The sequence below is a fragment of the Ceratosolen solmsi genome, unplaced genomic scaffold, assembly GCF_000503995.2.
Source record: "Ceratosolen solmsi marchali unplaced genomic scaffold, CerSol_1.0 scaffold2, whole genome shotgun sequence".
Classification (NCBI taxonomy): Eukaryota; Metazoa; Arthropoda; class Insecta; order Hymenoptera; family Agaonidae; genus Ceratosolen; species Ceratosolen solmsi.
The window spans coordinates 2190265-2204612 of NW_011948422.1; the positions used below are offsets into that span (position 1 = coordinate 2190265).

Below are 14348 nucleotides of genomic sequence, written 5' to 3' on the forward strand. Positions count from 1 at the left end.
TCCCTCTGCATATCTCTTTCTCTATTCCTTTATGTGTCGTTGTCGAGTATTTGTTGTATATTTTTCATATACAATTTTCAATATTAAGGTCGGTGAAGTAATAAAAATTAATGATTTTATAAAACGAAAAAAAAAATTGTTTTTTGTTCTATTTATAAAATTTATGAAATTCCATCTAGATTTATCTATGATGAACAACTATGTGGAGAATGAAAAAAGTGAAAAATCAGCTGAATCCTTATAAAATTTGTTAAAGCTTTTTTTAAAAGTATTTTCTTGCTTGGAATATTAGGTATGGGGGGTTAATAGACTTTATTGCCTTTTAACGCTTAAAATGTCAATCCACTTAAAATATCGATACGTAGTTTAAGTTGATTAAATGACTTTTTTTTTTCTTTTTTTCTTTCTTAAATACTTATATTAATTCAAATAGTTTGATACATGCATTTACCCCCAAAGAAACTGCATTGAGATCAACAAAAAAAAAAAAAAAAAAAAAAAAAAAAAAAAAAAACAAAAAAAAAACCAACAAAATAAATTAAATGCCAAATCGCGTTATGTTTTTAAACGGGTTGGTCGATCTTTTTACTCCTACTAAGCAATTTTATTTTACTAAATTTAAGCGCGACAATAGTCAAATCCAAATACACTTTTATATGATTGAATTCCCTAACAACTACAGCAGCAGCAACAACAACAACAGGCCCAGCAGCAGCAACAGCCGCAGCAGCAGCAGCAGCAACACCATCAGCAACAAAACTATCAGTCGTCGGGTGGCCAACAAAATGGCCATCATGGCTCAGATAACAGCAAGATCACTACGGCCTTGCTGAGCTGCTTCGGTAACAAGTCCAATGTTAATGAGAACAAGGAGCCGCCATTGAGGAACAAGCACCAATACCAGCAATATCAGCAACAACAGCAACAGCATCATCAGCAACAGCTGCAGCAGCAGCAACAACAGCAGCAGCAGCAGTATGGTTGTCGGGGCAACGAGTGTTGCGGCATTAGGCAGACCTCGCGTCACGAGAGCGGCACCTGGCTGGAGTGTGACGACGAAGCCGTGCGGGTTATCGCCGTGCGCGAGCTCCAGGATAAACTCGCTCCGAATTCCCGCAACTCGGCGACGCCTTATCTCCTCTTTTACGTGCGTTCGACCAATACAACGCCCACGACGTCGACCACCACGATGACCACAGCCACGGCCACGTCGCCGACAACGACGGCTACCGTCACTGTCGCCACAACCTCTACTGCGACGATGGCTTCATGAAGGAGCTTTACGCGCGAGCGCTTTTTGCTCCATCGTCACTGTCTTTTGTACATAAATGCGACTCTAGCTTGTTGAAAAGGTGTAAATCATGAATTATGATGACGACGACGACGACCGCGACGACGACGACGACGACGATGTCGATGTCGATGACGATAACGATAACGATGACGATGACGATGACGAAGTTGATGACGATGACGATGACGATCACGATAATAATGTTGATGACACCTTTTTATTCATGATTTAAATTAATTTTTAAATAGATGAATGCTTTTTTCGTTAATTCTTAAGTCTTTCGGTATTATTATTGCTTTTTTCCTTCGATTTTTGTATTATTTAATCTCATTAGTTGGATGTTGTCCTAGGCGAGTTGATCGACGGGGACGAGCTTGTGCATCGTGTGATATTTTTACAAAACGAATATGAAATTTAGATTGGATTTCATTTTTACAATCATGATTATATACGTATATTATGTACCTTATTTGTTAAGTTCGTGTATAGACTTCCTTTAATGTTAGAGACAATGTCCTTATGATGATATCGGGACATTGGTGTAAATGAGTATTATATATACAAACGAGTTCATTGATAACAAAAATTTCTTTTATAATGTTCGTTATAGTGATGGTTTACGAGGGTAACGTATAACGCTGCCGATTGGAAAATACAAACAAAAATTAATAATGTTTCGAGGATATGGTTTATAGTCCTCAATATATGATAAATCGGATATTATTTATCAACAAAGTAATTGAACAACAGTCAATCTTTTGTGTTACTAAACTTGATCTTCCCTGTGAGATGTATAGTTGCATGTTTCATTAAAACAAACAATGACTGAACTCAGTTTCAAAATTGTAAAGCCATATAATTATAATATACGTAATATCAAAAGATGATTCATTTTTTTTTTCTTTTTTTTTTTTTTTTCTTAAACACATATACATTATACATATATACATATATACATATATAAATATATACATACATACATACATGCATATGTGTAATCACAGTAACGTACTAGCGCTAGTGTGTACGTTAATGCTGCTTATTGATATAGGAAAGTAGGTAAAACATACATGTAATGATATTTGATATTCTAATAGAAAAAATAACTAGTTGCTTGATATACTTTCAGTTATTATGCTTTAACTGTTTTCTTTAAAAATATAAAATTCTTTAAGCCCGAGCATCTTATTCGAATTTTATAATTTTCTCTTCAATTATTCTATTATTAATACGACTATGCCTTCTTATAGTGTCTTTAAGTTCTTTATTCGTCTTAATAGTAATTAACATTAGTTAAAATTTGATTATCACACACACTATGTACGAGATAATTCAAAAGAAATAATGATAACGGTAATGATAATGATAACGATAACGATAACGATAACAACAACAACAACAACAACAACAACAATAACAAACGATAACAAACGATAACAAACGATAATAACAAATATAATGATTGATAAAAAAATCATAAACAAACTAATAAATAAATAAATAAATAAATAATAATACTCACTCATTCAAGTTATTAAATAAGAGATAAAAAGAAATGAAAAGTTGGAATCTCAGTATTGTAACGAGCATTCGCTCGTCGAGTGCCTATAAATTATTGATGCCGAATCAGAGTTCGCTTGGTTTGAAACTTTCAATACTGGAGCATAGGGAGCTGATCGATAAGGCGCGATCATCAAGGCAAAGCGAGCGGAGAACAAAGGTGTTACAGTACCCCCGTACAGTTATAATTTACATTGTTATTATAAAAGGTAGATAATATGAAAAAAAAGCATCGTCGTAATATGAGAATGAAGCGGGCTTGCATCGATTTGCGAAAGAAAGAGGTAGAGGGATGAGAGAGAGAGAGAGAGAGAGAGAGAGAGAGAGAAGCAAGTATGTGCGATAGCTTTAATTTGTCGCTATGATTACAAGGTAGTCGTAGCCACGGCCCACCTATTTGTTTCCTTCCCTCTATCTTTCTTTTTAATATGACCGACGACGACAAAAATCCATATATCGAGCATGTTTATAGGGGTCAGTAGTAGTGGCCGAGTGTCGTCGTGCGGTGTTCGGCGGCTCGTGTCAGCCCCTACGATACCCTCAACCATTTCTTTCGCCATCATACTTTTGATCGTGTGTCAATCCAAGTCGGGCGTGCACAAATGCACAGTGCTTAAGTCCTCGAATCGCGGCGAGCTCGTCTTACACGATTTCGCTTTATTTTTGCTCCCTCTACTTTTCCAAGCGTCGAGTGATTTCGGAAAGAATATGCGCAACAAGCTGATCTGATTTTCCCGTCCTGCTCGACCTGAGGTGAGTAGATGATCCCCATACGTTAATGTGGGAATAGTTGACAGAAGACTGTTTTATTGGCTGCCCCTTCGTTCCTCTTTCATGGACTAAGTAGCTAATTGAAATATATAATACAAGAATGTCGTCCTGATTCGCGTTTCTCCGATGCTGCATTGTTCTGCAATCAATTTTTGTATATTTACATATACATATATATACATATACATATATATATATATATATATATATATATATATATATATATATATGTACACATGTATATGCATACATATATATATATGCATACATATATATACATATACATATATATACATATACATATATATATGTATATATATATATATATATATATATATTTCAAATCTAGCTAAAATAAACGTTAACGTGGGTAAGAATTAATTTTCGGTTACATATGAATAGTATTATTATAATTATTATTATTATTTTTTTTTTTTTTTTTTTTTTTTTTTTAGTAATTGTTATCACGTCAATGCTATTAGAAGGTGTGGATTACCTTTCTAATTTGAAAATGTATATAAGTAATAAATTTAACATTTCTTACAACACCAGTTTTTTTTCTTCTTTTTATTACTCTGTTTTTTTTATAACTAAAATTGCTCAAATTTATGCTTAAAAAACCAATAATTTATATTTAATCGATAATATTTTGTAAATTTAAAATTAATAATTTAGTTATAATTTTATTAAAAGAGCATTAGTAAAAAACAAAATATAAATGAGCATTTAAACAATTATTCATTACTTGAAATAACTATAACAGCTTATTTTTAATTTACGATAGAAAAATTAAAGTTTTTTTCTTAACAAACAGTGTATTTGAGAATTAAGACTTGCCTTGTGTATATGTGTGTGTATATATATATATATATATATATATATATATATATATATATATATATGTACACATGTATATGCATACATATATATACATATACATATATATATATATATATATATATATATATATATTTATACACATACACACACACACATGTACATATAGAATTAACAAACAAATTATATCTTTCATACAGTTAAGATTTTATTAATAAGTTGTTTATACTTTCATAATGATAGTTTTTTTATTAAAAAAAAAAAATAAATAAATAACTAAAAATGTTCAGATTTGATTTAAACATGTTTTAGTTCTTTTGCAAATTAACATAATATCTTTAAAAACATTTTATTAATTAATAGACAATTGAATATTATTAAATCCAAATGGGAGAATATTGATTTTCAATGTTATTATTTGTAATGCAATTTTTAAATTAGTTCTTAATAGAACTTTGATGGTTATTTTATAAAATTGTATGTTTATCATGTTCTTTAACAAATTAATATTTATCAATAATCCTTCTGTAAAATTCAGGGTTATATTTAAGTTAAAATAAAATGGTAAATCAGTAAAGAGATTAAAAAATTTTATATAAAGTCAATTATGGATGCAATAATTTCTATAATTGATTTGTCTAATATTTTATTAAAGTTTTAAAAAGTAATTTTAATTACATTATTTACAAAATTATTACAAAAGTACTAAGATTTGGATTATATGAATTTTCATCGGTTCTTATGTTTTTAAAATCGAATAATTAAAGTAAGTAGAAAAAATTATATCTAATTGTTTATTTTGATAGTTAAAACAGTAAAAAAGCAATATCAATATATTTTATGTTTAATTATGACGATTAAAATTTAAAAAAAAATCGTACATAGTTTTTGCTTTTATCTTATTATTGCTCGTGATATCCATAAACTACTTAATACAAAATTACATAGTTTATAAATTTCTTGATAAAACTATAATTAATTACTTATAACACTGATTTTATCAATTTTCAAGAAATAATAATTGAATGTTAATTTCTGTTATAATTTGTAAAATTTATTAGGTATTACTACGTACATAGTTTATCAATTAGTACTTGAGATATCTTGTTCAATTTAGCAAATAATGTTAATAACCATAATAATTAAATATTAAGATTTAAATACACGCGATATTCGTTAAAAATGATTATACGCATTCGAGTATTTGCATTATTATACCGATATAACATTAAGAGATAATTAAATATGTATTTTTAGAGGAATATGATAGATTTTTCTTAATGAGATAAATAAAAAATAATGAATGTAATATTATATATGCAAATTTCTAATTAGTCATTATATTAATATGTTAAATTATTAATAAAATGTACATTAATAAGAAGTTTTTAACTTTTAGAGTTTTTGTATTTTTTCAAAATACTTTAAGCAATTGAAGTATTTGAGGGTTTTTAAAAAGAATTTTTTACTTTATAAAGTTTAGTAAATGTGTGAAAAATAAACTCATGATATCCATCAGCCTACGTGTAATTTCAAAATCTCTTGAATTTCGTGAGCAATGTTACACACATTATACAATCACAATCTATATATTAAAATCAATTATTAAATGGATAATTAAATTATATTTCAGTCATATAGATATTTATTTATAATTCTAAAATATAAAATATTGGTTAAATTTAAATTATAGAACTATCATATGCTATGTCCGAATTACTTTATCCTCTAAATTGAATAAATTTACAACCTCAAGAAGCAATTAAATATTATACTTAACTATAGTTAGATTTTATTTTGATTTCTTTTAATTTGAGCCAAAATTAAAAATCTGTTCTCTTTTATTAGTCGTATTTACTTATATACAATATTTAAATATTACAATAAAAATATGCCGAAAAGATTATACGACATAATAATTATATATGCCTACCATATAAGAAAAAAACATTACGATGATATTATTTTTGTTTACTCTGTAAGTCTGTAAAATAGTATTGTAGTAAGATTTATACGAAGACAATGTTTCAAGGATGTAAGATAAAAATTTAAGCAAAATATATGATAAATTATAAAGTATTAGGTTATTTTATTATTAGATTAGAATTCAAATGTTGGATAAGATGTGTGTTAAACATTTTAAGATTACAAGTTTATCATAAAATCTTCGAGATTCAACTAGAAATGATGTAATTCTTGTATACTTGGTAATGTTAAAAATATAATTTTTAGTTATATGTAAAAATTGTTTTTCCATAATCTCTTTATAGAAACTAATAATGATGTTCTATTCAACAAAATGAATTATTGATTTTAATTAGTAAATATGAATTGTTCAGATACAGAAGTAACTTTTATACACACTGTTTCAACTATTGAAATTAATGACTTTTTCTTGTGAGTAAAATTAATAAAGTAAATGCTATTTATATTGATTTTATAAATATTCAAAGTTTGATGTTTAACGTGTAATTATTATGAGGAATGATCAAGCGGTATTTAGGAATGTGATAATTTCTGCCGAAGTTAAAGGTAAATGAATTGGTAAATAGAAAATGATAGCATTATCATTAATATTCTTTTCATCATAGTGATTTAAATCTATTGTATAATGTTATGTATTTGATAAAATATTATCAATTTGTATGTAACTACTCGATTAATTTCTAGCGTTGTCCTCAATTTTTATTTTAACAGCTCGACGGTACTATTATAGAAATACGTATGATAAACATTTGAAGAATAAAGAATATCCACTTTATATCTTTCTTCCTGTTCCTTTAAATCTTTCGATATTCTTTCCTCCTCATCCTCAAGGAATATGCATATATCTTCCTTTTTTAAAATAATTTACTCTTTTACTTGCATATGCAACTGAATCGAGAGTGATGATCTATATAAGGGCAAATCGACATGTGCCACGTAAAAAATGAAATAAGTGGTAAGTCGAATGTTTCTCACTCAATGTTATTACATTTGTATATCTAAACAAATACACATATGTTCCTTGTGTCATTCATAATTTATTATTATAAATCAATGTACGCATACATGTATATCGACACGTACTCGCAAGTGTAAGTACGAAAGAATTTAACATCTGAATATACGCACACGATAGATCGCGCGCGCGCCCGCACGTACACTCCCCACAAATGTCACACACACACACACACACACACACACACACACACACAAAAGAATACATACCATCGTACAGAGCTACGTGATGCCCATAGATCAATAAGCACATCACGCGATCAGCATCACCAAAAAACAGAGCTTTATAGTAAGATGCAAAATAATTTGCACGAGGCACGAATTTAATGCTGTCTAGGGAATATAAACGGGGTGTTTTTTTATTGGTAAAACTCGTAATGGAGAAAAAGCTGGCGAGCTTGCGACAATTAGACTATTTACGTATTGTTTTTACTCTTAATATATTATGCGCTGAGAACTTTTGAAGTGATGAATTTGCATGAGAGAAATAGATGACTGAATCAATCAATAAGCATTAATAGCTTTTGTGTTAATATTATTCATATTTCGACTCAACGACTGGTTCATGGTTTTTATAGCAAACCATTGTATAATAATAATAATAATAATAATAATAATAATAACAACAACAAAAATAATAATAATAATAACAATAATAATAATAATGATAATAATAATAATGATAATGATAATGATAATGATAATAGTAATAACAATAATAATATTTAGGCTTTTATTTTTCTAAGAAAATTGTAATTCTAGTAATCAGTTTGTATAATTTAGTATTGTTAATGCAATGTTGGATTTTTATTGTGAATTTGTAAATATAACAATGATATTACTGATTCTTCAAGTTCAAGCATAATTAATTAAAGAATTTTAAAATAAATTTGATCACTATAACTTCTCTTGTCTTGCATTAATTCATTCATATTTTATTAGTTGTGCATAATTTTATTTTACGAAGAAAGCCCCTGTGTATTAATTGTTGCTTTCATAAATAATTCTAATCGACAATTTATTCTTATTTTTGTAAAATTACGTTATTCATTTGAATATTTATTTGCCTTATTTTTTTTATTATTGAGACACGTTTTTTACTTAAGGAATTTGGCGATGAAAATTAATTTAGGCAAAATTGAAAATAGACCTAAGTTAAATCACAAATAAATTAATTAATTTAATAAAACAATATCTATTATTGCGATGTTAGCTTGCAAGAGCAATTTTTAAAGTCAAGATGCTTTGATTTATAGATACTTTCAATTCCTTAAATTTTAATTTTTTAATTTTAAATTATTTGTACTAAAAATGATTTTAATATATAATATATAATTGTTAAGTCAAAATATATTCCTTTAGATTTCTCTTACATTGCAATGTTATAGTAATGTTTCATTTTTATTAAAATAAAAAAAAAAAAAAAAAGTATAGCGTGAAAATAGAAGATGTAACAAAAATTATATAAATTATATTACACCATTATTTAAATAAATAACAATGTCTTAATATTGAAGAAATTAACAACAAATTATATATTTTTTTTCTTAATTTAACATAATAACTATTTAAGAAATTACATCTTATGGAGCACACGTAATATTCTCAGATATTCTAAGCAATGTGAATGCTCTGGAAACGTAAAAGATTGATTAATTATATGACAACTTCCATTATTTCATTTTTGAAAAGAATTACATACATATTAATTTATAATATGTTAAATAAAATATTTTACAAATTGTCACTAGTCTTTTAAGGAAACTATTTATTATGAGCATTTTTTAAAAGTAATAGTCATGTAAATAACATATTAAATGGCAGTGTGAGCAATTCCTGGGAACGAAGAATTATTTCAGTTCATTGAATTTTAATTTAATTACTCTATGCTTTTATCATTGTTCATTTTAATTTTTAATTTTATTATAAATTCAGTTAAAATGTTGGGCGGTTATATTTTTAAGAATATTTTGTCTAATACTTTAGTATTATTTAAATATAACGTAACTATATTATACTCTCGATTGAAATATATTATGTAAGCTAAGATAATTTAAGAAAAGTTTTTTATTTTATACTTATATATTTAAATATTATATTAATATAACCATTGATCAGTGTCAATTGATATATATATATATATATATATATATATATAAATATGTATATTAATATTTTTAATTTATGAACACATTAGTATTTATATAATTTGCATAATGCTTAATAAATTTCTATGATGTTATATTATAAAGAATAAAATTTTTAAATAATTCATTATACATAAATATCGTGTAATTTCTGTCAAATATGTTTGAATATATTGTAAGATAACAAATTTTTTATTGTTTATTTTTTTTTTATTGCCAGACGTAGAATTATACAAGAAATACTATAATAATATTATTGTAATAATATTCAATCGAGATTTTCCTCAATAAATTAAAATGTTAGTATTTTTAGAAATTTTTTATTTAACTTTAACAAAGTAGTATTAAAACGTCTGTCTAAATGTAATGAAATTACATAAAAAATAGTTGTGTTTTATTAGTTATACAAGTGTAAAATGGCTTGTGCCTAAATTAGTTTTTATTTTATTCAAAGTAAATCGTAGGATAAAAAATACTGGATTTAATTTAAATGTTAATTATTGTGAATTATAGATTATTGCAGGAATGACATTAAAACAATGGTTCTTATATTATTATATTCTTTATTTTTAAATAATATATACTTTGAAACGCTATCATAAATATTATTTACCATAATTTACATAATTTTCAATTGGTTTAGTATTCAAGTTCGTAATTATTTTACTTTTATTACTGTTGAATATATATAAAAAAAAATTATTTTTATATTACAATTTCTTATTGATAAAAAATCTTGCAATTGTAAACCAATTTGTTTTTAATGTATTACGTTAATAATGGATACTATAACTAAATTAATATTCTAACCATTTATTTTGTAAGATAACTTTTAAATTGACTTTGTCGCGGCGTTTACAAAAAATTGTCCATCTGAAGCTCAGTTATAATGGATTTGTTCAATAGATTAGTAACTTTCACTCTAGCAATATTTTAATCTCACTACTTTATAAATAACAGCAATAAGTAAAATCGATGTTACTTAAAAATTTTGTAGCACTTATAAAATATAATACGGTCATGGTCCTATTTCAATAAAATTCTCGGCGATTTTATAATATTTTTGAATTATTTTCACGATGAATCACTTATATAAAATTAAAAATCTATCCAATTAATTACATGTGTGTGTATATATATATATATATATATATATATATATATATATATATATTATCCTGTTATTTTATTTACAAAGCCAAATGCAATCGGATTCTTTAAATTTTGCTAAGTCACGGAGGACATTTCGAGGAGTGAACTTAGAAAAAAATAAATCTTCCAGCTAAAATTCCCAGAGTTTCGTCGCAAATCGAATACTTACTAATATTCACGATTCTGAAAAGAAAATATTGTTGCGACGTGGCAATTTTTTTGTTGAATGGATCGTCGCTGAAATGACCTATAACAGTCCGAAATTAATTAAACGGGCAAGGAATAATGGAGAATCATTTCTCCTCGTATTCCCAACATTTCCCCTCAAATTTCCTATCAAACAAATCGCTTGAGATTAAGTGCGAGCACCTTTTGCAGATAAGACCGAGACACTCAATGACGATGTACTATCAGCAGGTATCGGTGGACCTGTTCAACATGGTGTACACGGCTATCGCGTATCTAGCGTTGGCTGGTGCCGCTTGGCTCTTCCTCCGGCTTATTCAGGCCTGCTTTTGGCTTCCGAGTCACATGAAGCGTCAGAACGACGTCCAGCAGCTGTTGGAGAACAAGGCAAAACCTCGCTTTATACTTCTTTCAGTGTGGCTTATCTTAGTGCTGAACAGGATATTGGCGAACTCGGTTATCGCCGTATTGTGAGCGTTGTTTTAAATATTAACTTCGTTTCTTGGACTGACGTATTGGAGTCGCGCGGACAGTGGACATTTATTTCCTTGAAGAAATTTCGTTCTTTTATTATATTGTACAGCTATTTTAATTGATTTAGTTTTTGTTCGCACATTGGACAAACAAATATTATTTGATTATTATTTTTTTCTATTTTTTACAAGAATAGCTCGTGCTTAGTCGGCAAATTCAATTGAATTTGTAAAACAAATACATAATAGAAGATATGCGGTATTAATGATTTTTTAGCATTAATGAAATATTTAGTTGGATTAGTAATGCTTTTACAATACGCAATAAATATATTCTGGCATAAATATTTTTTATATTTTTTTATGTATATATATTCGCACATATATATTTCGTTGAACAACATGCCAATACATTTTGGTAAAATCTCAAGCAACTTGGCAAAATTTATGAAATGTGTTAGGAATGTTTATTTGACAAGAAATATTTATTATTTAACATTTATGTAAAAGTGCCTGCAAATCTTATAATGAATTTTGTAAAAATATTGTTTTTATACATACGTAACACTATTCATAAGAAACATGGAATCACCATCTGATAAAATTGTTAAAATAACTTATAATTTAAATATGAAAAATTATCATTTATTGCAATACGTGACAATATTTGTTGACATTTATATTGCAAAGTTGTGTTAAATATTTACAAAAATAATGCACTTTCTTTGTAAGTTTCCTTTTTTTATAATATTATTGGACAAATGAAAATCAACATTATTACAATATTTATTATTTATTATTTCTAACATAATGATAAAAGCGTTAAAGAAATTTCTATTTCATTTATTTCTTTTTGTTGATATTTTATGCATTATAATATTATATTAATAATATAAAATATTAATAAAGAAGAATAAAGTGAAGTTTTTAGGTTTATATATAAAAGTCAATGATGACGGAATATGCTATGATCAGGCAAATTATTGGAAATTTTCAAATCAAAGATAAATGAATGCTCCATTATCATCTGTAACTTGAAATATCTTATATTCTAAAATTTTAATCTGCTCCTTATTTATTATGAAGTTAAATAATTATTTTTTTTTTATATATAACTAATGAACACTAGGAGCATGAAAAAAGTAAGAGCTTTGGAAGGTTGTCAACATTAAATGCAACTTGAATAAAAATTTCTATTATCTGACGGTTTAATAATAAATTTTACTTCAAAAGTATAGTTGAAGTTTGTAGCGAACGTCTTAGGAAAAATCAATATTAAAGTAAAGGAAATTTTACTTACTTTCTATGTAACTATTAATAAAACCTAACAATTTCAAGTTTACATTGATCTAATCGTACAAGCAATTTCTCATATTCAATTATTGCGTATTCATAAGTCTCTAACATCTCATATCCAACAAGCGTATTTTCACTTTGAAATAATTATTTTTATATAACGGAAAGGAGAGACGACGCGTTGAAATTTATTAATCACAACTTCCGATCGACCCTTCAAATAGATTTAGGTCAGTACTCTTGCATTATTCGAAAAAAAAAAACATCATTAGGAGTCCCACTCCAGTATTTTCTATTCTGTCATCCGTTTAATTTCCTTTTGTAAGCCTCGAGTTATCGAGGTGAGCTGTCTCGGTGAGAAATGTGTCGGTTTATCGCGCAAGCGCACCGATTACCTACGTAACAGCTTCCTCCTGACGCAGGTGGAGAGTTACGAGCGCTACGTGCAGGAGTGCGAGGAGAAGGAGGCTGCGGGCGAGGTCAAGGACGACGGCGACAACCGCTCCCTCGAGGATAAACAGAAGGATCGCCGCGAATGTCTGGAAATGCTGAAGCGGGAACTTCGTCGAATACGCGACGGTGGTGATCCCTATACCTGTGATTTCCTGCTCGCGGGAGAGGGAAAAAAGCTACTCGAGGAACTCGAGGAAGACGAAGAAGAGCAGAAAGTAGAGAAGGCTGCCGGGGAGAAGTTGAACGAGGATAAGATCGATAATAGTATCGACGATGCCGATCTCGATCTCGAACCTAAGAAGGACAAGTGAAGGCCAATGGCAATTGGAGTTGCAGTGGAATTTTTTATTCGATCGCTCCACTCCATACGTACATATACCTTCACTTCCACCCCATTCTCATTTCTCCTCGGTTTTATATCATTATATTGTTTGACTTTGACTCCATTGAAAATTATTACATTAAACAGCAAGAACTTTCGCATTTGCTTGTACGTCAACTTTTAAAGTACATATATCATTGCTATGTACATTTTTAAGGGCTTAATGCTTACTTTATTATTATTTTGTACTATTTTAGAAAAAAGTAAATACAAAAGTTTAGATTTAAGTTCGAGAATATTATCGAGAGCTTAATAACATAATACATATGCATTTGTAATGGAACATCGCGAAATACGGAAAGGTCATGTTTAAATTTTGAATAATCTTAAAACAAACGCTTATATAACTTTTAGCATGTAAATTAATAATGGAATGAGCCTTTTTGTATATGATATCTTTATTTCGATTAATTAATGCGAAACGAGCCATTGCAATAAATACTTTGTTATTAAATAATATTCTACTGTTGCATTCATATGTGAATTGAACTATATTGAAATTTTATATTTTTTATATTTTAAATTTTGATGAATCGGAATAATCTCATTTTAAGAAAAATCGTTCTAATAAATCATCTTGTTGTACAAAACAAACAAAAAAACAAAAAAACAAAAAAAAAAAAACAAAAAAAAACAAATATTATCACACGGTGGTAACATGTTAAAAATCTCAATTTTGTTAAAAATAATAGTTAAAATATACCATAATATAACATATTCCTTCATAATGATATTTTGCATAAAATATTAAATATTATATAAAAAATTAAGCAACTATAAATTTTTGAAAATATTAA

At 27.4% G+C, this 14348-nt stretch overlaps 2 protein-coding genes across 5 annotated transcripts in view; both read left to right on the forward strand.

Annotated features, from left to right (window-relative positions):
• The window catches only part of Usp1 (ubiquitin specific protease 1), a 19283-nt gene extending 17905 nt beyond the window's left edge, over positions 1 to 1378 (forward strand). For all 4 annotated transcript variants that reach the window (XM_011499036.1, XM_011499033.1, XM_011499035.1 and 1 more), the window contains one exon: positions 704 to 1378. In XM_011499036.1, the coding sequence (XP_011497338.1) occupies positions 704 to 1273 (570 nt within the window). In that variant the 3' untranslated portion in view covers positions 1274 to 1378. The remainder of the gene's footprint in view (positions 1 to 703) is intronic.
• Positions 1379 to 10074: 8696 nt separating this feature from the next.
• Positions 10075 to 13480, forward strand: LOC105361998 (uncharacterized). The gene is made up of 3 exons (XM_011499324.1): positions 10075 to 10151; positions 11140 to 11334; positions 13139 to 13480. Exons 1-3 carry the CDS (start codon positions 10149 to 10151, stop codon positions 13478 to 13480), a joined length of 540 nt encoding a protein of 179 aa, XP_011497626.1. The 5' UTR covers positions 10075 to 10148.
• The last annotated feature ends 868 nt before the right edge of the window (positions 13481 to 14348 follow it).

What these genes read in the sequence shown, in the direction of transcription:
- LOC105361998 (XM_011499324.1), top strand. An exon ending in AGCAGCTGTTGGAGAACAAG is followed by an intron (nt 11,335 to 13,138) that starts GCAAAACCTCGC and finishes CTCCTGACGCAG; the next exon opens with GTGGAGAGTTACGAGCGCTA.